This window comes from Rhododendron vialii, chromosome 13a (assembly GCF_030253575.1).
Source record: "Rhododendron vialii isolate Sample 1 chromosome 13a, ASM3025357v1".
In the NCBI taxonomy this organism is placed as follows: domain Eukaryota; kingdom Viridiplantae; phylum Streptophyta; class Magnoliopsida; order Ericales; family Ericaceae; genus Rhododendron; species Rhododendron vialii.
The window spans coordinates 22,320,469-22,348,020 of record NC_080569.1 but is presented as its reverse complement, the minus strand read 5'-3'; the positions used below and the strand labels follow the sequence as shown (position 1 = coordinate 22,348,020).

At 37.9% G+C, this 27,552-nt stretch overlaps 3 protein-coding genes and 1 long non-coding RNA gene across 4 annotated transcripts; 2 read left to right on the top strand and 2 right to left on the bottom strand.

Moving 5' to 3' along the window:
- Positions 1-7,536: 7,536 nt before the first annotated feature.
- LOC131313998 (uncharacterized) lies at positions 7,537-9,757 on the bottom strand. The gene is made up of 3 exons (XM_058342494.1): positions 9,356-9,757; positions 8,244-9,047; positions 7,537-7,848 (listed from the first exon to the last, which is right to left on the bottom strand). Exons 1-3 carry the CDS (start codon positions 9,755-9,757, stop codon positions 7,537-7,539), a joined length of 1,518 nt encoding a protein of 505 aa, XP_058198477.1.
- Positions 9,758-13,687: 3,930 nt separating this feature from the next.
- Positions 13,688-18,335, top strand: LOC131315277 (transcription repressor KAN1-like). The gene is made up of 6 exons (XM_058344424.1): positions 13,688-13,885; positions 14,166-14,242; positions 14,415-14,454; positions 16,635-16,821; positions 17,079-17,151; positions 17,983-18,335. Exons 1-6 carry the CDS (start codon positions 13,729-13,731, stop codon positions 18,076-18,078), a joined length of 630 nt encoding a protein of 209 aa, XP_058200407.1. The 5' UTR covers positions 13,688-13,728; the 3' UTR covers positions 18,079-18,335.
- A 1,062-nt stretch (positions 18,336-19,397) lies between these two features.
- On the top strand, positions 19,398-19,724 carry LOC131313997 (glycine-rich protein 5-like). The gene has a single exon (XM_058342492.1). The coding sequence runs from the start codon at positions 19,398-19,400 to the stop codon at positions 19,722-19,724; it is 327 nt and encodes a 108-aa protein (XP_058198475.1).
- Positions 19,725-23,059: 3,335 nt separating this feature from the next.
- Positions 23,060-26,505, bottom strand: LOC131315276 (uncharacterized). Its single transcript, XR_009196665.1, has 5 exons — positions 26,292-26,505; positions 26,109-26,217; positions 24,488-24,555; positions 24,308-24,421; positions 23,060-23,576 (listed from the first exon to the last, which is right to left on the bottom strand). It is a non-coding gene; the product is annotated as an uncharacterized LOC131315276 (long non-coding RNA).
- Between the last annotated feature and the right edge of the window lie 1,047 nt (positions 26,506-27,552).

Here is a 27,552-nt window from a genome sequence, read left to right as displayed (position 1 = left end):
GGAGGAAGACGTCGACAATTCCTACAACACCCTCAGAAAACATGACAACTGAGCAAGGGAAAACTACGGTCACTGGCAAAGACAAAGACAAAGACAAAGAAACTAGTAGTATTAGTGGCAATGAAAATGGCGGTGGTGCTGTTTCAACTCATGCTCCTACTCCTGGGATTCCCTTCATTCCAATGTCTCCCGTGGTGAGGCCAGACAAGTTTGTTGGGGTGGATTTTAAAAAATGGCAACAAAAGATGTTGTATTATCTCACCACCTTGAACTTGGCAAAGTGGCTTGTCGAGGAAGCACCTGTTATTGATGGGAACGACTTCGACACTCAGAAGTGAATTGATGTGGCCAGATGGAAACAGCATGACAAAATGTGCAAGAATTATATCCTGATTGCTCTGGATAATTCGTTGTATTCTGTGTATGGCGAGGCTCCGTTGACTAAGGAATTGTGAGATTCTTTAGACAGGAAGTATAAAATCAAGGGTGCCGGGTCCAAAAAGTTTGTTGTGGGCCGGTTCTTTGATATATGATGGAGTTGCAGCTACAGCTCAATGAGATTAGAACTGAAGGGATGATTCTGAGTGAAGCATTCCAAGTGGCTGTTGTCATCCACAAGCTACCCCCAGCATGGAAAGAGTTCAAGAGCTATCTCGTGTTCAAGAATAAGGAGATGACCTTGGAGGCCTTTTTTTTTTTTGCTCGGCAAAAGAAAATTTTATTAAACTCGAAGAGGGTACATCAAGTAAAGGGGAAGAGAGAACCAGAAAGTTCACCACATCCCAAAAAGATAAGGAAAATAAAAGGAAAGATACACCCAAAGACACCTAAATAATGAGTCTTCTAACACCGTTAAGGTTTCTTTTGATATCTTCCAACGTATACAGCTTTAGGTCAATTTGGCTTTGATCCACAATGCCGCCCTTGTAGGCTCTTTTCATCAAGCTTCATATTGAAGAGGAGAATCGGAGTATGGATAAGAGTGCAAAGGCCTCTTACATGGCCAAGGCAAATATGGTGGAGCATGGTTAGTCTTCCAGTGTAAAGAAAAACCAGAATGGCAGATGTTCTGACAGGCGGTCTGACAAACAATTTGGTAAATAGAAGGATAAGGGTGTCAATCTGGGATCGAGAGGTGGCATCGCCAAGAAACAAAGAGAGAAGTTTCAGCGTAAATGCTTTAACTGCGACAAGTTCGGGCACAGCTTCGGAGTGTACGAAGCCGCTTAACTCTCGCTCTCAGGCGCACTTGGCTCAAGTGGAGGCAAGAGTGTCCGATATTAACCTCACAGCTATGGTATTTGGAGTGAGTATGGTTGGTTCGAACCCGCAGGAATGGTGGGTAGACACTGGGGCTACACGTCATATCTGTTGTGACAGACAATTGTTCACTACCTTCGAGTTGATTACTAACGGTGAGAAGCTGTTTATGGGGAATTAAGTTACCTCGGATGTTGCGGGGCAGGGGAAAGTGGTCCTGAAGATGACTTCGGGAAAAGAATTGACTCTGAATAATGTGTTGTTCGTGCTAGATATTCGCAAGAATTTGGTATCTGGTTCTCTGTTGAGCAAGCATGGCTTTCGTCTGGTTTTCGAGGCAAATAGGGTCACTTTGACTAAAGCTGGAATGTATGTAGTGAAAGGCTATATGACCGATGGTCTATTCAAAATGAATATAATGACTAAAATTTCCTATGAGAACAAAATGAAATCCCTAGTTGCTTATGTGTTTTGTGGCATGGTAGACTAGGTCATGTTAATTACGATTCTATGCGTAGATTAATTAACTTGGACCACATTCCAGCTTTTTTATTTGATAGAAAACACAAGTGTGAGACTTTTGTTGAGGCTAAAATGCCAAAAGCATCTTTCAAAGTAGTGGAAAGAAGCACAGAGTCTTTGGGTTTAATCCACACTGATGTGTGTGATTTGAAATATGTCCAAATTCGGGCCGGTAACAAGTATTTCATTACTTTTATCGATGATAGCACTCGGTTTTGCTATGTATATTTGCTGAAAAGTAAGGATGAAGACTTGGACAAATTTGTTCATTACAAGACTCAAGTTGAGAATCAACTGAGCAGAAAGATTAAGGTGGTCAGAAGTGTTTGTGGTGGTGAATTTCAGTTACCGTTTGGAGGATTTTGTGCCCAACACGGGATTATCTATGAAACCACAACACCTTATTCGCCTCAGACTAACGGGGATAGTTGAGCGCAAGAATCGTACATCGAAGGATATGATAAATGCTCTATTGATCAGTTTTGAGTTGCTTGAGAACATGTGGGGAGATGCTATTCTCACCGCCAATTACATCCTCAATAAAATAACTCGCAAAGACGTTGGAAAACCTTGTATGAATTGTTTAAGGGTAGGAAGCCTACCTATACATTTTTACGAACATGGGGTTATCTAGCGAAGGTGGCTATACCTCCTCCTAAGAAGGAGAAGATAGGCCCTAAAACCGTTGATTGTGTGTTCTTCGGTTAGGCAGATGATAGTAGTGCCTATTGATTTCGTATGTATGAGTCAAATATACAAGATATTCACAAGAATACTCTCATGGAGTCTAGGAATGCAGTGTTTTTTGAACACATATTCCCTTATAGATCCGTTGCAGAGTCAAGTTCTGCTAAACAGACTTTGTATCCGGCTAATGAAAGCAAATGAGACCAAGAAGAGCAAGTTGAAGTCGAACCAAGACGTAGCAAGTGAGCTAGAACATCAACATCTTTTGGTCCAGATTTTTTTGACTTATTTGGTGGAACATGAGCCTCGAATGTACCAGGAAGGTGTAAATTGTCCTGAAGGTCCTTTGTGGAGAGAGGCCATCAAGAGTGAAATTGACTCTATATTGCAGAACCATACATGGGAGCTAGTGGATTTGCCACCAGACAGTAAGCCTTTCAGCTACAAATGGATCTTTAAGAGGAAGATGAAAGCAGATGGGTCAATAGATAAGTATAAAGCTAGGCTTTTTATCAAATGATATAGACAAAAAGAAGGCCTAGATTACTTTGATACTTACTTACCAGTCTCGAGGATTACTTCCATTCTAATGATAATAGCAGTCGCGGCCTTGCGAAACCTTGAGATTCATCAAATAAATGTAAAAACAGCTTTCCTAAATGACGATTTAGATGAAGAGATCTACATGAAACAACCTGAGGGTTTTTCTGCGCCAGGTCAAAAAGGGAAGGTTTTTAGGCTTGTTAGATCATTGTATGGTCTAAAGCAAGCACCGAAACAATGGCGTGAGAAATTTGACAATACTATGTTGTCGAGTGGTTTCAAGATCAACGAATGTGACAAATGTCTTTATGTCAAAGACATAGACAAAGGGTAAGTCATTTTGTGTCTCTACGTTGATGACATGTTGATAAGCACCCAATAATACATATTTTTGGTGCTTAAGTCCTCTAGTATGTTGTGTTTATACATATGTCATCGTTTTTATGCAATATTGCACGTAAGATAGGTTTTTGTGTATTTCAGGTAATTTGTATAAATAAGGCAAGTTTGAACGCTAAGGAATACTCCGGGTGCAACCAAGTACTCAAGGCCACGTGCCACCCCATTGTGGTGCTCGAAGAGATGGTTTGGAGGTTGCTCGGGTCGCCCAAGGGTCAAGGGAATTGAAGGAGAAGTGAGGATCTTACCAAAGCCACTCATCTTCCGACCAACTGATAGAAGAATTGTCATATCTTTCGATGTAAAAATTACTTTTGATCCAGACCACTTGGGTTAGAAAGTAGACTCGACAAGCTTTCTAAACACCCAAATCCGAGTTCAGGAGTATCCGGAGCGAGCCTGCGAAGTTTGCCCAAAAATTTGTCAAGCGGGTACCGCTACTGGCCAACTCCCAGTACTGGTACTGGGTGTCTAGAGATCAGTTTTTCCAGCCCGTTGAAGCCTTGTACCGGTACTAAGGCATTTCTAGTATTGGTACTGCATGGAAAAATCTGCAGATTTTTGTTATCTATTTCAACCTTTCATTTATGGAAAGTTTTCACTTAAGGAATGTTTTTGGGATATTTTGGGGGACTTTTTGGTCCTTTGTAACTTAACTTTAAAGCCCTATAAATAGGCATGTATGCCTTTTATGGAAAGGATGGCCAATAGTTAGATTTAGGCCTATGCTTTAAGTCTTTCATCTTTCTAGGAACTTCATAGCTAGCAAGCTTTCTCTCTTGTAATTTCCATCAAGAACTCAAGTAAGTTTAGTTTGTTTATTGTTTTCTTGTTTATTAATGTTGTAGTTACGGACTAGATTCTCCTTAATATCAAGTTTATTTTTGTTTCTATCGGTTAATCATGATTCAACTCTTAGCATAATTTCTAGTCTTTTCAATATGTATGAGTAGTTCATAGGCTTGGTCATGGGGTGATCTCTCTCCCATGGCTTTGTTGTTTTAATGGTTTTTTTTATAACTTGATCATGGCCTTAGTAAGGAGAAGGTTTAATCTCTAATTTTCGGCCAAACCAAAAGGGCTAATACTTTCTTTGACCGTGTGTTGCCCGGAGTTTTAACCTTCGGCTTGCACATGGGGCTTGGGGTTTTTAACGCTCCCGGCGTTTGATTTAAATTTCTTCCAAAAAAGATTAAGTCCTTTCAGAGCTAAAACCATGATTATGCTCGGCTTTTAACGTTGAGTGCTTTGGTTTCAAGATTGTCTATGTCTTGAACTTAAGTTGTTATGAAAAATGGTTAAATAGGCTAAGTCATCGGGAGGTTTAATCCCCTAGACCTTGCCGCCTGTTTTACTTAAGTCTAAACATCTTTTCTAGTCTTTTTACTTAGCATTTCAACTGTTTAAAGCAAAACCAAGTTGGCCGTCTTAAACGCCGAAACCCACCATATAAAACCTATAATCTGATTAAGCTAAAACCTACAATTCAATTAAGCTATCTCTGATTTCCTATGGTACGATCCCGGTCTTGCCGGTTTATTATGCTACCGACGATCTAACCCTACGCTTGGGTTTTTTCTAACCTTATATTTGAAGGCAAGGTTGTGGTGCTAAGCACATGCTCATTATTGGTAGCAATGAAAGGGTCATTCGGTTTACTAAGGATATGTTAAACTCGAAGTTTGACAAGAAGGATATGGGCCTTGCAGATGTCATTTTGGGTGTCAATATCACCAGAACATTTGTCGGACTTGCGCTGTCTCAGACACACTATGTTGACAAGATTCTTCAAAAGTTTAACCCATCTGATTCAAGTGTCGCAAGAACCCTAGTTGATTTAAATCTCCATTTATCCAAGAAAGGGGTGGGGGGAAGGCGTACGTATCTCAACTAGAGTATTCTCGGATAATTGGGAGCCTGATGTAGTTGATGAGTTGTACAAGGCTCGATATAGCATACTCAGTCAGCAGATTGAGTAGGTACACGAGTAATCCAAGACATGATTGACAATCCCTCAATATTGTAAATAATAGGGCTTATCTTTCTCATTTTCCGACCAATTGAGGGTAAAATCATCATATCTTTTGATGTGCAAAATACTTTTGATCTAAACCACTTGGGTTAGAAAGTAGACTTACCAAGCTTTCCAACAGTCCAAAAAACACCCAAAATCGAGTTCGGGAGTTTTCGGAGCGAGCGCGCGAAGTTTAAAAAGTGCCTGCAGAACCAGGAAAGGGGTGTCATGGCCAAAATGAACCTAACAATGATAACTGAACTACGTCAGGAGATGTCCTATGTGACGTCTGTTGTCTCAGTTTATATCGGCGGTAGAACAGTTCAAAGCAGGATCGTACACTGGTCTACTAGTAAACCTGATAGGCTATCACAAGAGAAGGTTCCAGGTCAAAAGCCAGCTATGCAGGAATTATCCGTTGTCTCTCTCTCTCTCCAAGTCAACTTTGTACTTTGTATCAATTTGCCTGCCAATTTCATTCGGGGGGGGGGGGGGGGGGGGATTGTTGGAAAATTTCCATATTTTATGAATGATAATTGGGACATTCGGAGGGTCTCTCGAGACAACCAAACAGGCTCCGTTGGTTCGTTGAATCTGGACAATGCTCTTTAAATTTCCAGCAGTTTTGGCTGAATAATACCCCACGAATATAGGTTAACGCTAGCATTTGCACTTGTTATTCATTCTGGCAGTTTTGTATGTTGGTTCTCCCCTACTCAAGGCTAATGAATCAATTTCCCGTATTCATTTCTTGACTTTTACAAAGGCCACTATAGCTGTATATAATGGGCAGTCCATTCTTCATTCTGTATCAGAAAATTCACCAACTCTGAGAGCTCTGAAATTCGTTCTTTGTGTGAGAGAGAGACATGCAATAGTTAGTTTGCCAAGGTGGTTGACAGTGGTGTTCTAACGGTTTGCGGTTTAGCTGAGCCAATCCTGGGAGGAAGACGTCGACAGATACTACAACACTTTCGGTAAGCGGCGAATCTTTCTTAAGGAGACTGTGGTATCACACAGGACTTGGTTCATCTTCTGTAAATCCGTTTGTATTTCTGTTCTATGTAACTTGTTTTGTTTATATTTATTCTGTAATCGCAATGTTATTAGTGAAATTGTTATTTGGAATTACGTTTTAATTTGTCGAATTTTTCCAACAGTTTGTTGGGAGGATAAGGGAAGGAGAGGGAGAAGAAAGAAAGGTATTTGTTGGTGGGAGAAGGAAGGGGGAGAAGAGAGGAGGGAAAGAGCTTATCCCTCTCCAAGGGTGTTAACTAACAACACCTTCCATCCTAGGCCGGATTAGCTTATCCGGGTGGAGAAAAGACCAACTTACTTCTCAAACCAATTTGTATTCTTGATGAAATGATTAAATGAGGGTAACCAAGTACTTTATCACATTATCCACTCGTATTCACCCATATCAACTATTACCCAAACTAATTATTAGGTAATCTCCCTCCTTAAATAATCCCCCTTAAAACATATTCACCTCTTATCCACTCAAACCATATCCGTCCGACAAACGGGCCGAAATTAATGAATATGCAACCAACAATTTTGATTATCAAATTAATTTTTTGGAACAACGAATTTTTATTTATTAATAGACTGTCAAATTGTAAAATCACCGAGCACTAGCTTAAAACAATTCTTCCAAGACTCTATGCTGACGGTAAAGGGTGATTGGAGACAGCTATGGTGACCCTCGTACTTACCGTATCCCTCAGCGACGTGTTTTGCATTGATTTATTTCTGTCTCTTGTTTCTTATTGTTGTTTTGTAGGTATCTGTTAGCATTAAGGGCATGGTTGGGGTGTTCTTTTATGTTTTGTTTTGCTTTATTAGTTTGGTTATGTTGGGCTTTTGTTTTGCCGGGATGTGTTGTGCTGGTTGTTTTTTTTTTTTAACAAAAGAGAGAAGATTTTATTAATCTGAAAGGCCGAAAAACGCCTAACCATCAGAGAGAGAGGAGCCCCAAAGGGGCAAGGTAGTTGTCCACAAACCGGACAAACTACAAGAAAGGGCTTTCTTTGCACAAGCATGTGCAGCCCTATTACAATCACGTTTGACAAAATTAAAATCACACAACTGAAATGAATCCTTCAAAACTAAACAATCTTGTACCAAAACTGCAATATCAGAGGGTGGATTTTTGACATGGAACAGCTTCGGACAATCGATTCCGCATCCGATTCAATAAGAACACGTCCTACATTCAGAGCAACACCCAAATTCAATCCATTTCTAATTGCCATAGCCTCCGCAAGCCGTGGAGAGGTGAGACCTTCATATGACTTATTAAAGATTTCCAAAATGGAGCCGTTCGCATTCCGAGCAATTGCTCCTGTGCCAATAGTGCTCGTTGCCTTTGATACCGCTGCATCAACATTAATTTTTATCATGCCTTCCTCAGGTCTTTTCTAAACTAAAGTCTCAGGATTTGAAGAAGCCACTTGAATAGGGGAAGGCTTGACATTTGCCTCTAGAAACTCAAAAAAATCTACTTGTGCCTTTCCATTAACTACCTCGCAGGCCAACTTGTACCATTAAACACCAAATCGTTTCGAGTTTTCCAGATCCACCAGCAATATGAAAGGCCAAGACCCAATGTTGAAAAGGGGAGATGAGCTAAACGGATACGATCGCAAATACAATGCCACCAGTCAGACATATGTCTACAGTTTTCAAGCTCCTCAGGTCTAAGACGAAAAGGTGAAAGAATCCACACTTTTGAAGCTAAATCACATCGGAACAACAAATGACAAATAGATTCCTCCGCATTTCCACACAGTGAGCAAATTGGATCAGAACGTACCTTCTTAGCGGTTAGGGCTGAGTTGGTTGCTAGAGCTTCATTGAAACACTTCCAAGCAAAAAATTTGATCTTTGGGAGGATAGGCAAGCCCCATAACTTCTTCCAAATCAGTGCCATCACATTAGCAGAACTAGTTTGAGCTCCGTGATTATCCAGCTCATTGATCAAGCTCTCTTTTTCCAAGCAATAAGCAGATTTTACAGTGAATACACCATTTGGGGAGTAATGCCATACTTTGCGATCCCTTCTTTGCGTGGTACTAATAGGCAAGGAAAGGATAACAGTTGTCTCTTCTTCATTGAAACTTTCTTTGATCAGCTGCATCTTCCAAGTCTTTGTGGAATTGTCAATAAGATCAGAAACATAAGTTATGGTGCTACTTATTACCGAACTCGGGCTGACCTTGAAAGCTGGTGGTTTTGGTAGCCAATGGTCCTCCCAAATTCGAATGTCTTTTCCTGAACAAACCTGCCACCTCCAACCTTTATTGAGTAACTCTCTAGCCCAACAAATGCTTCTCAGAGCCCACGATGCCTGGCTACTTACATTTGCATTGAAGAAAGTCGTGTTGGGAAAGTATTTGCCCTTGAAAATTCGTTTGAAGAGAGATGGTTCACCGGAAATCAACTTCCACCCTTGTTTAGCTATCAAGGCCCTGTTAAAAACGTCCAAGTCACGAAACCCCAATCCACCTTTGCCTTTACACCGACTCAGCTTATCCCATTTTATCCAGTGAATTTTGCGTTCCGCTTCTTTTGAACCCCACCAAAATTTTGCAATCTCGGCAGAGATTTGATTCATTAGCTGTTTGGGCAACCGAAAACAGGACATAGCATAGCTTGGAATTGTCAAGAGAACTGATTTGATTAAGACTTCCCTACCAGCTGAGTTTGGCCTTGAATCTATCCATGATCTTAACCGTTTAATCGTACGGTCTTTCACATATGAGAAAAGCTCACGCTTGGAATTTCCAAGAAAGACAGGGAGGCCTAAGTACTTAGCCTCTTTGGCTTACATGGAGATCCCGACACGATTAGCTAATGTAAGACGAGCTTCAGATGAGATGTTTGGACTGAAAAAAATCGATGACTTGTCTTTGTTAACTTTCTGACCAGATCAGCTTCATACAACTCCATAATATTATATAGAGCAGCACAATCTCGCTCCATTGCTTGATAATACACAACAGAATCATCCGCAAATAATAAATGGGAAACAACCGGGCAATGACGATTAATACGAAAGCCATAGAGAAGCTTTTTACTTACATGATCAATGCAAAGCGCTGTAAATCCCTCACCACACAATAGAAATAAATAAGGTGATAAAGGGCAGCCTTGGCGAATACCTCTACTAGGGTGAAAAGACTCCCCAGCTTCCCCATTCACGGTTATAGAGAAGGATACCGTTTTTACGCATTCCATGACCCATCCAATCCATAAGGTGTGGAAACCTAGCTGCCTCATTACCTGCTCAAGATAATGCCAATCCACTCGATCGTATGCCTTGGTCATATCAAGTTTAAATGCAGCCACCCCTTTTGTGCTAGACCGTTTATGCCGAATGTAGTGTGTTAGTTCATGCGCAATAAGTACATTATCTGTTATCTGGCGACCCCCTACAAAAGCACTTTGGTTTTCCGAAATAATAGAGGGCAGAAACTAATGAAGACGATTAGCCAAGACTTTGGCAATGACCTTGTAAATTGTGGTACAAAGACTAATGGGCCGAAACGGACTAACCTTCGTGGGAGTTGGAAATGACCTTATATGCTGTGTTTGTTTATACATGTTTGTGTGGTCAGGTATAGTTGTACTTTTTATTTGATATTAATGGGATGATTATGTTTAGTTGGAAAAAAAGAGTCTATGTTGACACCATACCTCTCACATCCTCTGGGCAATTCTAACATTAATTCCGTGGGAATTCCAAAAATTATTTTTAGAAAATTGGATTCTTAATTTCAACAACATATTATAATTGTTGATGCTGATTTTACTGTATTATTGGTAAAGACGCGGAAGAATCTTGAATATGATCTTTTTGTCTAATTGTTACTGAAAGGGAAAATGACCGCCCGGGACGGGTTTTGATAATTAATACCCGCCAAAGATAAGCTAAGAACATTTGTTAATGCTAAAAATATCTTTGGCGGGTATTAATTATCAAAACATATCATTGACCGTCATTTTGCCTTACTGAAATCGTGTTTTTCTCTCAATTGCAAAATTGCAATTTAAAAAACATGATAAGCGACCTTTTTAAAAAAAAAAAAGATATCAAGAAGAATTGAAGTAATACTGTTCGTTATTTAATAAGATAATTACGCGACAATTTTTAGTTATAAAAACTCGTCCAGAAAAAACTCGTGATCGGCTCATGAAGGAACAAGGTTCTAGTCTATCTATGTGTTAAAATGCCTCAAATGCATTTACCAAAAAAACAATTGCCTCAACTGCACACGTTAGCGCTGCACTTTCACTAATCTTTTCTTTTTGTTATAAAAGATTGAGAAGAATGAGATTAATACTATCGGTAGTAAAAAAATCAGTAAAGATAGCACTACAGCAAAAGCTGTACAGCAACCGGGTACAGATCTTGCTTGCGCCTGTTTTGGATCCCAAAAAGATGATTGGAGTCGCTCATTTTGTTCAAAACATTTCGATTATGGTGTCTGTGAAAAATCATCTCAATCCGATGTTGGAAAATGTATTTATGAATCATCTAACTTTGCTTCAAAATTTAGGCTAAATTCTGAAGTAAAGTTGGATGATGCATAAACACCATTTCCGATATCGGATTGAGATGATTTTTTACAGGGACCCTAACTGTAATGTTTGAAACAAAATGAGCGGCTCCGATCATCTTTGCAGGATCCGAGACGGGCTCAAAATCCATCTGTACGTGGCTGCTGTACAGCCATTGCCGTACCTGTAGCAGGGTTCTAAAAAAATTATAAGAAACTCGCCCTGGATTATTTTTATTTGTTAAGCAATCATATGAGCGTACATGTCGAAAATTATTTCAGTATGCTTTTAAAGGTTTATTTTATGCTTGTCGATTTATTAGAAATTTAATGATAGAAATCGTTTTGCACATAATACATGTAAGACATAAGTTTTCTTTTATATAACCAGATGTCCGGGGCTAGCTTACAGCCTTACGCGCACCTTGACTAATTCTTGGGCCCTGAAGTTAATGACCGGGCAAACCTTCTAGTGATCCCAAAGTTTGAAATGTTTGGCTTCCATGAAATTTGAACACACAATCTTATAGAATACAAACACTTTTACTTTCTCATATTTACTTGGCCAAACCTTTGTAGGACAGAAGTCTTGGTATGACATCGATAACCCATCTGCTCATTCCCCTAACCGAATTTCTTCTGACTGGCATTATTCGTGCTTACGACATCAATAAAACACTTGTCCATGCTTTGGCCAAGCCAAACAAGGAATATCTCCCCATCCGAAACCGCTTCTGAGAAAATTGGTTTCGGCCACTTTTGGCTGGGGTTGAAGGAAGCATTCACCCACATTTCAATCTTATAACAAACTTGCATCAACACCACCAATGGGGACGGGCAAGGTTGCGGGGCCCGCTTTGAACGTGTCGCCGCTCGAGAAAAGAGAGACATGGGAATTAAGTAAATCGATGAATAACACATGGCGTGTCATGTAGACATGTGTCATGTGGGTGATTTGCATTTTTTGTTGGATTCATATGGGATAAGGAATGTACTATGTAGAAGGAGTTTGTAATAATTCCAAGGGGTTTGGTCGAGCGATTGTGAGAAAGAAACAAGTCTTTGACCGCTATGAGGTCTCATGTTCAAATTCTATGGAGGTCAAACATTGCAAACATTAAGGTTATTAGAGGATTTTTTCTTGGTCGTTGACTTCGGAATTTCAAAATTAGTCAAACGTGTGCGCAAGCTTGCCATTATGAAAAAGAAGAAGAGGAAAGAGATTGTGAAGTTTGAGCAAGAGTTTGTGCCGGAATAAAGGGGGAAATGGTCTCAAAGTGAGGAAAGGTTGAACTAGTGGGGGGTTTTTGCCGTTTTGGTATGTTTCCCTAAGGACATGCAACGCACTTGTCAGCCTTATTTTGAACTTTACCCACTTTTTACATCTGTGCTTTTTTGTTTTTTTAGTGACTTTTTTTAATTTAAAAGGTTGGATTTACCCAACAAATAAAGTGGTGAATAAGACAAGTTTAGGATATTGAAAGTTGAGGAATTGATCACATCTTCAATCTTTGTTTGCAAAATAAGAATTAATTAGGCACGCACAAATCTAATGCCTCGTTTTCTTAAAGTTCTTATTTTTTAAGTACTTATTTATTGTTTTACAAAATACGTTATTCTCTCACAATACAACTTGTGACTTCTAGATATGTTATAGGTGTAGATCCCTTTGTTATCCACAATTGCAAGTATTTCCACTCAAAATTAAGGGAGTTAATCATGATTCACAACCACCTGATCTTGAAATTAAGAGTCCAATAAACACTAGCAACGTGATCGTCTATTTACTACTCCCTCAGTCCCAAAATGTTTGACTTTTTTGAGACTGTGTGCTATTTTAAATTTCTTAAATCTTTCGATTTATAAAATTTTATGTAATTTTGAAAATTTTGTTTAATTAATTAGATTAATCTATTAAATAAGATTCATATTACATATTCGTTAACATTCAGATTAAAAAATATATAAAATTAAAAATAACACGTTATCTCAAAAAGGTTTAACATTCTGGAAAGGAGTAGTTTTTGTATTTGTAGTGTTAGGCCTTACATCAAATAAACCCTCTGTTTTTGTAACTGACCTCTGTAACCCATGCCAAGTGCAAAAAGTTTGTTTTCACATTTTGTCTTTTAATGCTTACGTGCTCTTCTGTGATTGGTTCACAGATGGGAGAAAAGTCTCTGCTCTTGAATGCTAACAAAAGCAGAGGTGTGCACCCTATGTTTTCCACATTTTTTAAGACAAGAATGTTTCGAGATAACCTAATGAGAGAATGTCTAGAAGAGTATTTCACATGAAGAACTTCTTAGATGGAATTGAAGCCCCTGATTTAATACGTACTGATTGATATATGGACACAAATGCATCTGGAACTATCCGACGCACATGCGCACATAATACACGTTGAGTCTACACGCATCGAATGATCAAGAACACTTCTGTGCGTGCTTCCGTTGGTATACAGACATTTGTGTCCAAATCATTTTCATTTTTTGATATTTCACTTCCTATTTTCACCCAATCATATGAGAGGTTTTTGAACTTATCCCAAGTCTGAAATTCCATTCCTCTTACATTCGAAACCCTAAAAGACTAGACTAACCTCAACTGGGCCCACGAAGCTGCACATAATGACAAAACCATGCAACAGTCTCATCTTATATTTATTCTCTTTTGTTGTTGGCATGGAGCCATCTTCATCTCTCTCTCTCTCTCTCTCTCTCTCTCTCTCTCAATATAATGAAGAGGTTAGTAGATAGAGAAGGAAGTCCTCCGGAGCTGAATTTGAAAGGCAGCGTCAGACCTTACGTCCGTTCTAAGATGCCTCGGCTTCGGTGGACTCATGATCTTCACCAATGCTTCGTGCATGCAGTTGAACGCCTAGGTGGAGAAGACAGTAAGCTCTCTCTCTCTCTCTCTCTCTCTCTCTCTCTCTCTCTCTCTCTCTCTCTCTCTCAAACCATCAATGGTGAGGTGTTGGAACCAACCAGATGAGCTTATCAAATATGCCATGGTCTTTTGTTTTTAGAAAAGTATTTTGTCACATAACTTGATGATATAAAAGTACCAAACGTTGGAAAAAAACAAGTTATTCATGATTTTTTTTTTCTATTTTCTTTATTTAGCATCATAATTGAGATGTTTCTCCATTGGTTTTGCTGGATTTTATTGGGCAGGGGCAACTCCAAAGATGGTTTTGCAATTGATGAATGTGAAAGGACTCACTATATCTCATGTCAAGAGCCATCTTCAGGTTTTGATACAGTCTACTCCATTGTATCTTTAGATATATATATAAAGAACAAATATCTGTGAATTTTTTTTTTTTTTGGTTTTTTTGAACGGAAAAATGAAAGAAATTTCTCAAAGAAGAAAGAAGTTTCTTACAATGGTTTTCTCATAGTTTGATTTTGGGTTGTGAACAGATGTATAGGAGCATGAGAAATGAGCAGATGGTACAACAAGGTATATATCCTTTTGTATCCTTAAAATGTTGCCTTACATTTTTTCAGAAACTTTTTCCCCCTCTACGTTACATTCAAAGATGACACCTTGTTCGTTTGGGATCTCAAAACCCTTGACCATGATCTCCAATAAATTTTTTCTATTTATTTCTCTCCACTCATTACAAAAAAAATCATGTAAGTCTACTGCAACTAAAATTAAACCCAATGCATAATAACCAAGAAATAGCCTCTCGTCATGAGGGGAATAACTAAATTATCAAGAAAAGAATCCTAGAAAAGGAGAATTAAAACCCAATTTTTCCCTTCGACAAGATTTGACCCCCTAAGTTCTCTGTAAAGGGTGTACAAGTATGGCCGGATGCACGAATTTAAGTACTCGTTCTCCTGAATTGGAGTTTTAGCTTTTTGTTGTTAGTCTATTTCTTTTCTTTATCGGGCTACTTCTTAGGTTAATATGTATTGGGCTTGATTTAGCCGTTACGGACCTCAGATAATTAAATTGATGTAGTTTTCTTTCTACCTTATTATCCCCCTGTATCTCTCTTTTGGTTGAGTTATTAATAATATGGTCGTTTTTTCGCTGTCCAAAAAAAAAAATCTTTAAATGTAATTTTTCCACCGGATGATATAAAAAAAAAAAGTTTGGCCAACTAATAATCTAGCTAAAGAATGTGACAAATTTTATTAACCTATGTTGCATTTAAATAATTTAATACAGCAATCCAGTAATAAGTCATTTCAAAATTCAAATTATCATCATCAACTTAAAAAGAGTTTGTAGAAATAATTATCTTATTCGCATTTATCCCGACGCATTGATTACCATAGTTAATATGCACTTAATTCTTATTGTTTTGGAATAACATGCGAAATTAAAGCAGATGAAGAAAGGTCGACATATTAGTTGACGCACTATATATATGTTGCCTTTAATAAAGTCACAACAATAACATTTGTACTTATTCTGATTTGCTTGTGTTGATAATTAATGGTTCTTTAACTACACGTGAAATACCTTAACTGGGAATGCATAAGCATGACAATATTGGAACCGGTGTTTTTTTTTTTATCGGCAAATTTTTTTTTATTAAAACTCGACAAAAGATTCATCAAGTGTCCAATAAAAGATTGGACGAAATACCAAAAGGGCAAAAGTCTATACACCCAAGGGACAAAGCGGCCCGTAAAACACCTGATGGGCCAAGCCCAGCCACCTAATGGGTCCAAGCCCAAAACTCAGAAACCAAACGCTAAACACAACTCAAGAAGACTACTAGAAAGCTTGCAAAAAAACCCCAAAAATACTCCCCACGTACACCCTCACTCTTGAGTCCTGTCCCCACTCAGACAAAACTAGAGGTGGTAAATGGACAGGTTTGGGTGGGTTGAAATAGGTCGCGGATTGAATACGGGTCAATATTAAACGGGTTGAAACGGGTTGGGTCGAATATGAGTCAAGCCAACCCAAACACGACCCGACCCATTTCCTTCATTTTCTCACCGTCATACCTATAACAATTTTTTATTTTTTTTTAAATTCAGCCAGATGAATATATTGAAGCATTCCACTCAGTGTATGTACCCATAGGCCATAACATTTAAACCGTAGAGGTTCCTAATTAGACTAACTTGAATTTTAAGTAAAATAATAACCATATAATTAGGAAAATTCATATGAATTAAGGATAAAAAATGAGAGTATGACGATAGTGAAAGAGTGAAAATAATATAAGCAAAATTAATATATTTATGTTAAAGGGGAAAAAAATGACTTCAATGACACAACAATAACATTTTTTGACATTATAAGAGATCAATACATATTTTCCTCATACGAACCCATTAAACCCATTTCAGTCACTATTTGAATCGGTGAAATATGAATTGGCTATGGACACAATTACGTCTGGAGTCGTTCGATGCACATGAGTTGACATGCATTAAATTGCTCCGAACACAGTTGTGGTCAAGAGTTGTGTATGTAGATTTAGGGAAGAAATTAATGCGTCATGCAGATTTATTGTTAAAGTAGTCTTCACTACTACACCATTTTTAATTATCAAATAACCATCAATTTTTCTGTTCCATTTCTTTCCGGTTATTTGAATTTTTTTTCTTTTTGTTTGTTTGTTTGTTTGTTTTTTTTTATTACTTTTTTGCATTTTGGTGGTGAAGCAGAAGTGGAAGCAAACAAGAATGAAAAACTGCAAGAAATTCCACATATCAATAGTAGCTTCGCACAATCAAGCCCTATCTACCGTGAGAAAATTCATCATCTCTACAATAAGGGACTGATTATCAATGAAAGCCGGGGAAATTGCAACTTTGAAGAGGTCACAAAGAACGCTTGCGTTCCAGCAACATGGTTTGTAATTTCCTCTTTGTTTATCTTAGTAACATATATCAGTGCTTTAATTTTTGTCATTTTTCTCAGCTAATCATTCACAAATGACGTACAGGAAGTAATTTTAATTTATTTTGACGGGGATTAGAAGTGAGATGAATTGTACAAATCGATGGGTTGCACTATTTAATTAAGTACTACCTTATTGCTGAGAAAGAAAAGAGAAAATTTTCATCTTCTTACACAAATTATATGCCGAATGTGTTTGAATTGTGCAGGAAAGAGATGCGAGAGACTAGGAATGACAGGAAAATAATGTTCAAAGATTTTTTCAGTAGCTCCATTGCCCAGGTAAACAATCTCTTTGTGATCGGGAAAAAAAAATTATAAAGAAGAAATCAAGAGAAAGAAAAACCCCGCTTCATGAAAATGATTCATGAAGCAAAATGTTAAACCAAATTAAACATCCAATCTCTAAGGAAGTAGTAATAAAATGAGTTGCAATTTGTTAAAAATATGAATAATAAAGTTGTCAATCTGTCTACCAATTTAAACTTTTAGATAAGTTGATGATAACAGTCTAGTATGGTATTAGAGTAAGCAATAGATTTAGCATTTGAATCTCACTGTCCACGATTAAAATTTATACGTGTTTAACCCGTTTATGGAGGAAACCTAGATATATATACGTGAGGGGGCGTGTTAAAAATATAAATAATAAAGTTGCATCTCTTTCTAACAGCTGAAACTTTTATACGAGTTACTGGCTCGTGGTGGTTAATAATCTATATTTATTGATTGGAGATGAATACCCCACCCAGGAACAAATTAATGCATTAAATAGTAGTACTAGATAGTTAGAATAATCAAAGAGATAGAACTCTTGATTATATTATTAATGATAAAGTAAAAAACTTTCACCGCTATAGTGATTCATCTTATGGATTGCGAACCCAAAAACCATATAACCCAAACAGCATTACAACAGAATTTCTTAAAAAACAAAGACTGATAGAAAGAAATATAAGAAAAAATAAAAATTTGCCTCAAACATAAAATTTCAATTATTTGACTGCATACTCTCTCTCTCTCTCTCTCTCTCTCTCTCTCTCTCTCTCTCTCTCTCTCTCTCTCTCTCTCTCTCTCTCTCTCTCATTAGCAGTTTCTGTTTTGCTTTTGCAGGATAGTGACCAGCAAGAGTCGTCCGATCAGTCCAAATATTCTGAGCTATCTGTGGTGGATGAAACTGAATTGTCTCTTGAGCTAACTCTAGGTTAAGCTACATGCATATCCCTTTCTTAAAAAGGAAGCTAATTTAGACGAACTTGGCAAATGGAGCAAGAGTTTCTTTTATTATTCCTGGTTTGGAAATTTATTTAGTGAAATATGAGAAGGATTAGCAAGACATTCAAGCACTCTAATTTTGTTTGGGAGATTAATATTGGCCGGGTAGTCTTGAGAAGCATTAATGTCATCGGCTCCCTAACTTTGGTGTGAACTAAATTTACCAAATGATATGGGTTTAATTTCAGTTGGTTATTTCTTTTTTATTGGCAAAAATAACATTTTATTAAAATAAAATTTGACAAAAAGTACATCAAGTTCAAGAAAGAGGAAAGGAAAATCCAACCAAGAGTTGGATGAAAAAGAAAAGGGAAGTGCTACAATACACACCCCTTATTTGGGTGTGTATCATATGCACATTTATTAAAACACACTAAAATGTTATGATTCTCAAAATGTTATGAATCTATTGCTAAAAAGTTACGAATCATATTGATAAAAAGTTACGAATTTTTAGTATAAAAGTTACGATACGAAATAAAATGTTATGAATGACCGGTCCTACAAGGAATTTTTATGAGATGGCACAATATGAACCACACAATAGGTGCATATGGTACACACCTTAAAGGGGTGTTTATTGAAGACTTTCCAAAAAGAAAAACACCAAGAGTGCCGAGGCCCAAACACCTATGGGCCTCAAAATGCCCAGATTTAAACACATAAAATTTCAGTTGGTTATTGCTAAGCATGAAAGTAATAGTTTCCATTTTGTTTGAAATAAGTATTCTTTCTTCAACGTAAAATGAGTAGTATTTTCTCCTATGGATAACTTTTTATCCTTTTCCATTACAGTTTCTAGATGGAAATTGATTTTAGCGCTCTATTTTTGTATGCAGGCGCTCCACTTTGTACATGAAATTAATAGTAACATCACGTTAAAAATAGAGCGCTTGCGTACAAAAGTGGAGCGCCAAAATCAACTCAGTAGACCATCAAATTTTCCTCCAAAATTTTCAAACGCTACTTAATTAACAAAATCATTACAAGACCTACAGGCATGGCTTGTTGCAAGGTCGATCTGCCTACGAGAACTTGGTAGACCATCAAAATGGTGTGGCGCTGTGGTGAGTAGAGATTAAGTCATGATTCTTCTTCTTCATAACCACCTAAATCGATCACACAATTCGGATGAGTTTGAATGATTAATTTGTGCTTAAGAACTACCGAACAAGGCAAAAACTCCTATATATAATCTCCTTTTCCCAACCCCATTCATCACCAAACCATCAACTTCTCACCACAAATTAAAGATGGCAGCTAAGTTTCTTCTTCTGGTGCTAATCGGTGCGCTTGCTTGCACTGCAACCGCAAGGAGGATTGAAGTGGAGAAGCGTGGAGGAGCTGACATGGAGCCGACAAACTGGAAGTGGCATCACCACTCGCCACATTTTGGCGGCAGAGTAGGGAGCGGCGGTGGAGGGTTTGGCCATGCTCCTGCTGGTGGCTTGGGCAGTGGAGCGGCGGCTGGTGGTGGTAGTGGGAGTAAAGTTGGTTCTGGGAATGGCGGAAGTGGTGGTGGTGGTGGTGGTGGAGCTGGTGGCAGCGTAGGCTTTGGATCAGCTGGACTCCTGCCTTGAGTTATCGAAAAGATTTACGTGTCTTAGTTTTCTACTAATGGTACTAGGCTGCTTACCAGTATTGGTAATTATGTTGGCTTTTTTACCTAGACCTTTTGCTTTCCAATGTGCTGTTTTCAATTAGGAACTTGAAAATAATAAGCTTCTATTCCGAGTTCATTAATTGGATTGAAAGGGCAAGCTATCTTTTATTGTTAGGTAATTGATTTTAATACTTTTTTTTTTTTATAATTGCACTCTCTGTTTTGTCATCTTGTAATGTGCATTTACAATATTACTCTTTCAAGTGTTAAAAATGAGAACGATAGAATTCAGCGCATGAAATGGGACAACATCGGCCATGTGGCCTGAAACTCAAGGTTTGCGAAACACCAAATTTGCAATGAGACTAGCCAGTACTTTTCTTTTTGATCTTGAAGGAAATAGGAATGAGTGCTGACATAATTGAGATGTGTCACGTCCCTGATTTTCAACATAAATAAATAATATATTTTTAATAAAAGAACCTCACGAGTCACACACATTACCAAAAGTGTTTCCCCACCTGTTTCATTTACAAATAAGTCCCCAAGTTTAGTGAAATACAATCTTGGCACCACGGCCCAAATTAGCTTAGATACAAGTACAACATGTTTAGAATATTACAAACTTTAGTGAATAGATAGTTTACGAGCAAATTAGTTACGAAGCCATCTTTGGCCAAAAGTAAGTCTATTATAAAGATGAATAAGTAACTAAATGAAATTAGCTTCCAAAAATCTTCATGTCCAAGCACACCATTGCATGCAGTCTATTGCCCAGTATTAGAACCTGAAAAGAAGAATTTTGTTGAGCTACATTAGCTTAGTAGGAAAATCTTCACTAACTCTATATGCAAATATGTTGATAAGTGCAAACGAAAGAGGATAAGGAGATGCAGTTCGACAGATAGTATTCAATCAATTCGTCAATGAACCTCTATCTAGATTAAGTGCGTAAGTCACATGACACAATTACATGACTCCGACAATCCCAACTCAACTCGCTAACCCAAACTCCCACCATCGGTATTTCCACTCCTTGCATTATCGTATCACTCCACAAGGATTATCATGTTACCATCCCTTGCGTCACGGTGATTCCTAGCAACTCGGGTTACCGTATTACCACCCCTCGCATTACGAAACCCCCCTAAGTCTCCGTATTACCACTCCTTGCGTTACGGGTTTCCCTAAATCTACTTCCGACCCCAATCGACTATATTCCAATACAATATGCAATCTAGGACTTCCCCATGAACACATTCATAGATAAAACATCTTACGATATACTAACGTCATCATAAATGCACCAAGAACGATCACAAATGCCAACAATGTACGAAATACACTTTAACGATGTTTTAACTAAATAAATTCTTCATTCGGTTCTTATTAACAGGAAGACCAACGGAACAAGGATCACATCGAGAAGTCAAAGGAAGTCAATTAGACAAGCTTAAGATAGGTTAGGAGGTGTCCAAAAGGATTTAGAAGTGATTGGGGGTCAAAACAATCGCAGAAGAGCAGCAGGAGCAAAACTGGAGTTAAGCTCCTGGTATTGATATGCGCATAATCCGTATCGATATAACATTAACTGTCCAAAAAGATAAGCTTACTGTATCGATATGCCACATAATTCGTATCGATACCACGGGGCTTCGGGTAGCGATTTCAACAGATTTTCAAGGCATGCTCAATAACCAAAATCCAACAACCCAAGGCACGAATCTACACCAAATCAACACATAAATACATAGAAGAGGTAAAGAAGTCTCTACCTCGCAACAATGGCCGAGATTCAAACGTTTTTGAACGAGCCCTAACCTTTCGAACTCCGAAACTTCGTTTCAAGCTTGACCCACAGATCTCTGAACTCAAGAACACGAATGGAAGACTTGATGGAGGTTAATTCTTGAAGATTTTGTGAGATTGAGGTGGAGTTTTGAGTGAGAGGAGAGGAGAGAGAGAGATGGCCGGATGAGAGAGGGAGGGGGATGGATGAGAGAGAGTGAATGGGAGATAAAATATCTCCTACAACGCGAACACACACCTTATATACTCATATATCTTTTTTATTACATCAAAACTCCTTCAAACTTCAATTCATTCACTTAAGTCCCCAAATCAAACAATCACCTAATAAACCACCTTTCACATTTAGACATTAATTAATCATTTTCAGTAATTAAATAAATTACGGGTCTCTACAAGATGTGTTCATATTTCTTCAAATCAAAAGCCTTTATTGCAAGTTGTAGACAAAACCCGTTCCGCTTTCTCAAATAAATACTTAAAAAAAAATACTTATTTTTTAGCTTAAAAATAATAGGTTTATATGTGTGTGTGTGTGTGTGTGTGTGTGTGTATATATATATATATATATATATATATATATATATATATATATATATATATATTGCAGAGTTTGATAGATCTCATCGAAATCTATTAAACAAGATTTGTATTGCATATTTTTTGATTTCAGTAAACTTATTATTTTTAAGTTTAAAAATTACAAATAAGTATTTATTTTGTAAGGAGAGAATCTGAAAACCTATGTTGATACTGAGAGCAATTAAATTAGATGAGAGAGAATTTGTGACTGATCCAGACATTTGGTTGGCAAATTTTTATTGTTTTGGGTTGGATTGGAGTACCAATGGTCAGGTGACTATCCAGCCGTCTGGGCCGTAGTTTGCAGCATCGTATGGGCCTTGCGCTTATGGCATGTAGCTAGGCTGGTCATGGACCATTCTAATCATTATCCACACTCTCCGGTGGCTGTGCCAGGATTTGATGATAGTCTACTTGTGACATGTTACTAGTCTAATGCCCATGCTTCGCATGTTTTCGCGTGCTCATTGGATGAATTGATATCAGGAAGTGTTTTTGCTTTTTATAGTGATGAGATAGTAGAGAAATAGTAAAGATGTTATTGAACCAAAAATGAGTTTTAGTTTTTGAAATAGAAGGAATTTGTTTTTTGGGCACATCTTATGTGTTGTACAACTATTGTTTTTGCCAAATTGTGTGGTCAATGGATTGCAGCTCACGGACAGAATAACTGGTCAAATTGTTGTGTTTGGAGCTGTACGGTTTACACTTCGGGAAATACGTATGAATTGTTGCTGTCATCATCGATACAACTGATGCATGGAAAGTTCAGTGGTAGCGTTCTCATATGTTGGCAACTTGGTGTACAATTTTCAAATGTCCAGCAAATTGAAAGAATAACATGGCATAACATAAATTTATATGAAAATTTGAAGCTATCAAGTAGCGGGAATGATGTTTGGGCAAAGAAGCATTGTGTTCAGTATTAGCCTCGGCCAAAAAAAAAAAAAAGAACAAGTGGAAGTAGAAAAGGAGGTAACTAATGAGAACAATTGGAAAAAGTCCGTAGCTGCAGCAATTGATTCAAGCGCACAAAATTTATACTACATACAGCTCGCCCACCATTGACTTTCTATATGGTTGATCAGGATAATGAAAACTTGTTGCAACTCATATGTACACACATCCCCTCTAGCAATCATCAATCCACCAAAGTGGCTACCACCCCCTACTGCGGAATCCAACGCCACTGCCATCTCCCTTTCTCTTTCTCATGTCTTTGGCCTGCTTCCTCTCTCTGTATATCTTTAACTGTATAAGTTCATCTATGTGCCTATCTAATTATACTAATAAAAAGCACCAACACTCCAGCATATTTATTTACCACCACAACTCTATTCAGCTTCTCCTTCACATTCTGCAGTAGTTGAGAAAGGTCACCGCTCCATTTGTGAAACTCTAACCCCTTGTTGTTTAGTACTCGTATTGTTTCTGACACCTGAAACACGTGGAAACTAAAGGAATTTCACTCAACTTACTCCCCAAAAACTTATAAAAGTTGAACTGGAAATCCAGATGCTGGACAGGGAAGATTGGATAGTCAAACGAATAGATGTCACCACACAAAAAAAAAAAAAAGAGAATACAAACTTCCTTCTGATTTAATTATGCAGAAAGAACAAGCACGTGGCCAAAACAAATGGGTTAAGTAAACTGCTCTCTAGTTCCAATTTAAAAGTTATACCCCAAAAATTCCTGAACACCAATGTCGCGGAGGAATTTTGAAAAGGGTGCAATTTTAAGGAAGAAAAGAGCGCATAGGTTCTTTTATATACCCAGAGGCTTCATTCTTTTTTTTTTTTCCGGGTTAATAAAGGAAATCATTTTATCCATACTACAATGCATGCATCACCAATTCAACGGCGCTACTTAACACAAAGCACAAGAAGAAAATAAAAGAAGCGAGGGGCGTAATCTTGCATTAAATTAAAGGCTAATATGCTAGACTTACAATGAGACGCGTCCAACTTTAGAGATACAGTTGTCAATTTTAAAGGTATAACACTAGTATAGATACCTTTTTCATAACATTCGATCGCCGGTAGTTTGGGCAAGGAATGTGTTCTAGAAATGGTAAAGGAATGCTTGAGAGAGAGAGAGAGAGAGAGAGAGAGAGAGAGAGAGAGAGAGAGAGAGAGAGAGAGAGAGAGAGAGAGAGAGAAGCCTTACCAATCTTTGCAAATTGGTGTATTTTAGCGGTAGAGTGCATCTTAGTGTATGTCCACAAGCCTTAAATCTGCTTAGCAGTTAAGTACGTAGTCAAGCCCACACCTGAAAAAGTCCCTAAAGAATAAGAAGCCAGATTCAGGATATGAAACACAATAAGAATGCTCTGGTGAGAAATCTTACATCGAATCCAATGGCGCTCTTCTCTCCTTCCAAATCGAGATACGGCAAAGCTCTACCCGCAGTCTCTGCTGCATAACTCAAAACATAACAATCCAATTGGTTCCATCAATGAATCAGGAGAAATGGATCTAAATATAGAGGAGTGAACACGGACTTTGTCAATGAAATTAATCTAGATTCACCACAGAGACGACAATCCAAAACAAACATTACAATGAATTTTTACCTGCTAAAGTTAATTGGTAGTCAGAAAGTTAATATACGTATTTTGTTTGTTCTCAAAGTAATTTCCCTATTTTCTATTTACAAAACTTATAAATTCTCATCCTCTTGCATAATGGTGAAAGGACTGATTCATATTATCACATTGCATACATTAAGATAAACTCTGTGAACAGTAATTTGACAGCAAAGTTATCTACTTGGATTGATAGCAGACGAGATTACACCACATTATGTTTGGGATTTGTAAGCACTGAGTTAAGGTTACAGTACCACATATAGCAATATACGTATCAATTAGATAGCATAAAAAACTCAGAAATGCTACACACACAGCATTTGTGCAAAGATTTAACTTTTCATTCGAATTTCAGGATAATGAAAAGTTAGATGATTAAATCAAGCACTTATAGGTATCGGATTGAGCTTATTTTTCACGGAGGCCCTTGAAAAAATGTTTTACATTTAATGAACGGCTTGGATTATTTGTGTGGGACCCGTAGTGGGTCCCACAACAAATCTGTGCACAAATGTTGTGTGTGTAGCATTACTCTAAAAAACTTGATAACTGAAGAATAAGACAATCGACGTACAACATTGAAAACAGGTAAAAACAATTGGACATGCTTGATACATAGTAAAATGACAGTCTTCCAAGCCCAAATCCTGTCCAAAAAGAAATAAGAAACATGCATTTAAGGAATGCCAAGAGAAAAGGAAATTAGAATGAAATGAGGAACATCCATTGAAGCAAAGGACAAGCAGCACTCATTTTTATCCATGTATGGGGACATCAATTACTCCAAAAGGAATAACTCTCTCATTTTCATCGTATCCAAATAGAAAAAGTAAATCCTCCACCTTTTAAACAGCGATTTCCTTGAATCCCTTCATTTCATGTCTGTGTTCATATCTAATTTTAAAATGGATTGGAACTCGTTTCATATCTAATTTAAGTTAAACAACACTTACCAAAATATTCCAATTGCGAAATAATGGAAATAAAGTATGTTGATAAAATTGAAGTTGAAAGCTTCCAAATTTTGAGGGATTAAAAACCAAAAACTCGCAGGGAAACAAATGTCGGTGGCGTCGCTAGTTAGAGAATTTGACTTCTCACAGATCCTGTCAAAGAAACACAAAACCAAGCACTATTCAGAGGCATTAACCAAGCAAAATCCAAAGGCATTGCTAGGAGATGCATATGCTTTAACTTAGTCACAACTCCTTTAGATTGAATGATTTGGTAAGACAAAAATGTTGGATAGAGCTTCTCACCCAATCCAAATAAGCGATTCGGTGAGAAATGTAAAAAATGATACCTTATTATTAATAATATTAGTATTCTTTTAAACACACTGCTAGGGTTTAAGGGCTTATTCGTTTAACAAAGCTAAACTCAGGAAGCAGCGAAAACCCAGTATCTGACAAAGTTTTGCTGATTACGAGCTTTCCATATCTGAGCGGCACTCTACTTAGATCCACCATCTCGATTCTTTTCTAGGGTTCTAAATTTATACCACACAAATCATTATGGTTTACGCAAAATTGGAAGAAAGCACCTAAATGTTTGTAAAATCACCTCACAGAAGACCAGGAAGGGGAAGAAGCCGATCTCATCTTCTCTTCTACGACATGCCGACAATGACATGAAGCACAGAAATAGAAGACGAGAAATTGAGTTGGAACGAATCGTAGAGAATCGGGAGGCGGCGGCGGCTATGAGGTCGATGTTGGCTTGAGTGGGTTGGACGAAGTAGACTGCGGGGACGTCGTGGACGAGCTTGCGGTCCTTGTCAATGTCACGACCCAAAACCGACCCTGGAAGTCGTGACCGGCCAAGCGGGTGTTAAGCCGCCGAAGGCCTGCTCATAATCCAGTTTAGGGATTTCTCACATCATTGTCATTTTAAACCATATAAGCAAAGTATGCGGAAGCGTAGAATAAATAACATAATCCCAGAGCTTCTAAGTGTACAAGTATAATAATTACAAACCATTAGACTACACATGATTCTTCATGGTTATTCTAGCACCCCATTCAGTCCACAATTTGCTTTCTACCTTAACCTGAAAAATTGGAAAAGGTTTTCATAAGCCGAAGCTCGGGTGAGAAACGTATACCAAAATTACAAGTTTGACCATGGAAATACCCCACATTATAAAACAGTTCAAAGCAACAATTCAAATATTTCGTTGACCATCTAGTACAAGCATTTTTGTCCGAAAGCTCATTTCTTCAGTCCAAGAGATGGACCCTTTTCATTTCATTTCCCTTTCAAGTTTTTCACTTTTGAGCGATAATAGCATTCAACGGTATTTTTGCCAGTCGGTTGGGGAGCGACCCCATTGAAGAGTGGTAAGATATCATTACCCGGTGATGCCTGGCTGCATCTCCTACCTTATTACTTCACGCCACTAGTTTCTTTACATGTCCCCTAGCGCTCGAGACACCGTTTGAATGATTCATATTATCACAAGCATGAACTAACAAGAAGTGAAATTCAAGTTCCCAAAACATATTGCCATGGTCTAAATTAACCGTAACACCAAAGATTTAATAAACAGGCCATCACATGTATTTTACTCAACATCACCAATTAAATCAAGTAAGAGGATCGAATTCCACACTTTTCAGCAAAAACAAGCAATGGCATTTTATCCCAAAATTCAGAAAAATACATGTAACTAAGGTATGCGCAACTCACCAAAAATGATGCGTCTAACTTGACGTGGCACCGAACTAGCCCAAGGCACTGGTACCTAACAAAATGTACCACAAATTACCATATGTTACGGTTGAACTTAATTTAGTGATTGACTGGAATTTCTTCATTAGGCCGT

What these genes read in the sequence shown, in the direction of transcription:
- LOC131313998 (XM_058342494.1), bottom strand. Translation starts at nt 9,757, where the DNA reads ATGACCAAGGCATACGATCGAGTGGATTGGCATTATCTTGAGCAGGTA. An exon ending in AGTTGTATGAAGCTGATCTG is followed by an intron (nt 9,048 to 9,355) that starts GTCAGAAAGTTA and finishes TTGCCCAAACAG; the next exon opens with CTAATGAATCAAATCTCTGC. An exon ending in CAGCCCTAACCGCTAAGAAG is followed by an intron (nt 7,849 to 8,243) that starts GTACGTTCTGAT and finishes ACTTTAGTTTAG; the next exon opens with AAAAGACCTGAGGAAGGCAT.
- LOC131315277 (XM_058344424.1), top strand. Translation starts at nt 13,729, where the DNA reads ATGAAGAGGTTAGTAGATAGAGAAGGAAGTCCTCCGGAGCTGAATTTG. An exon ending in TGAGCAGATGGTACAACAAG is followed by an intron (nt 14,455 to 16,634) that starts GTATATATCCTT and finishes GTGGTGAAGCAG; the next exon opens with AAGTGGAAGCAAACAAGAAT. An exon ending in TCAGTAGCTCCATTGCCCAG is followed by an intron (nt 17,152 to 17,982) that starts GTAAACAATCTC and finishes TTGCTTTTGCAG; the next exon opens with GATAGTGACCAGCAAGAGTC.
- LOC131313997 (XM_058342492.1), top strand. Translation starts at nt 19,398, where the DNA reads ATGGCAGCTAAGTTTCTTCTTCTGGTGCTAATCGGTGCGCTTGCTTGC.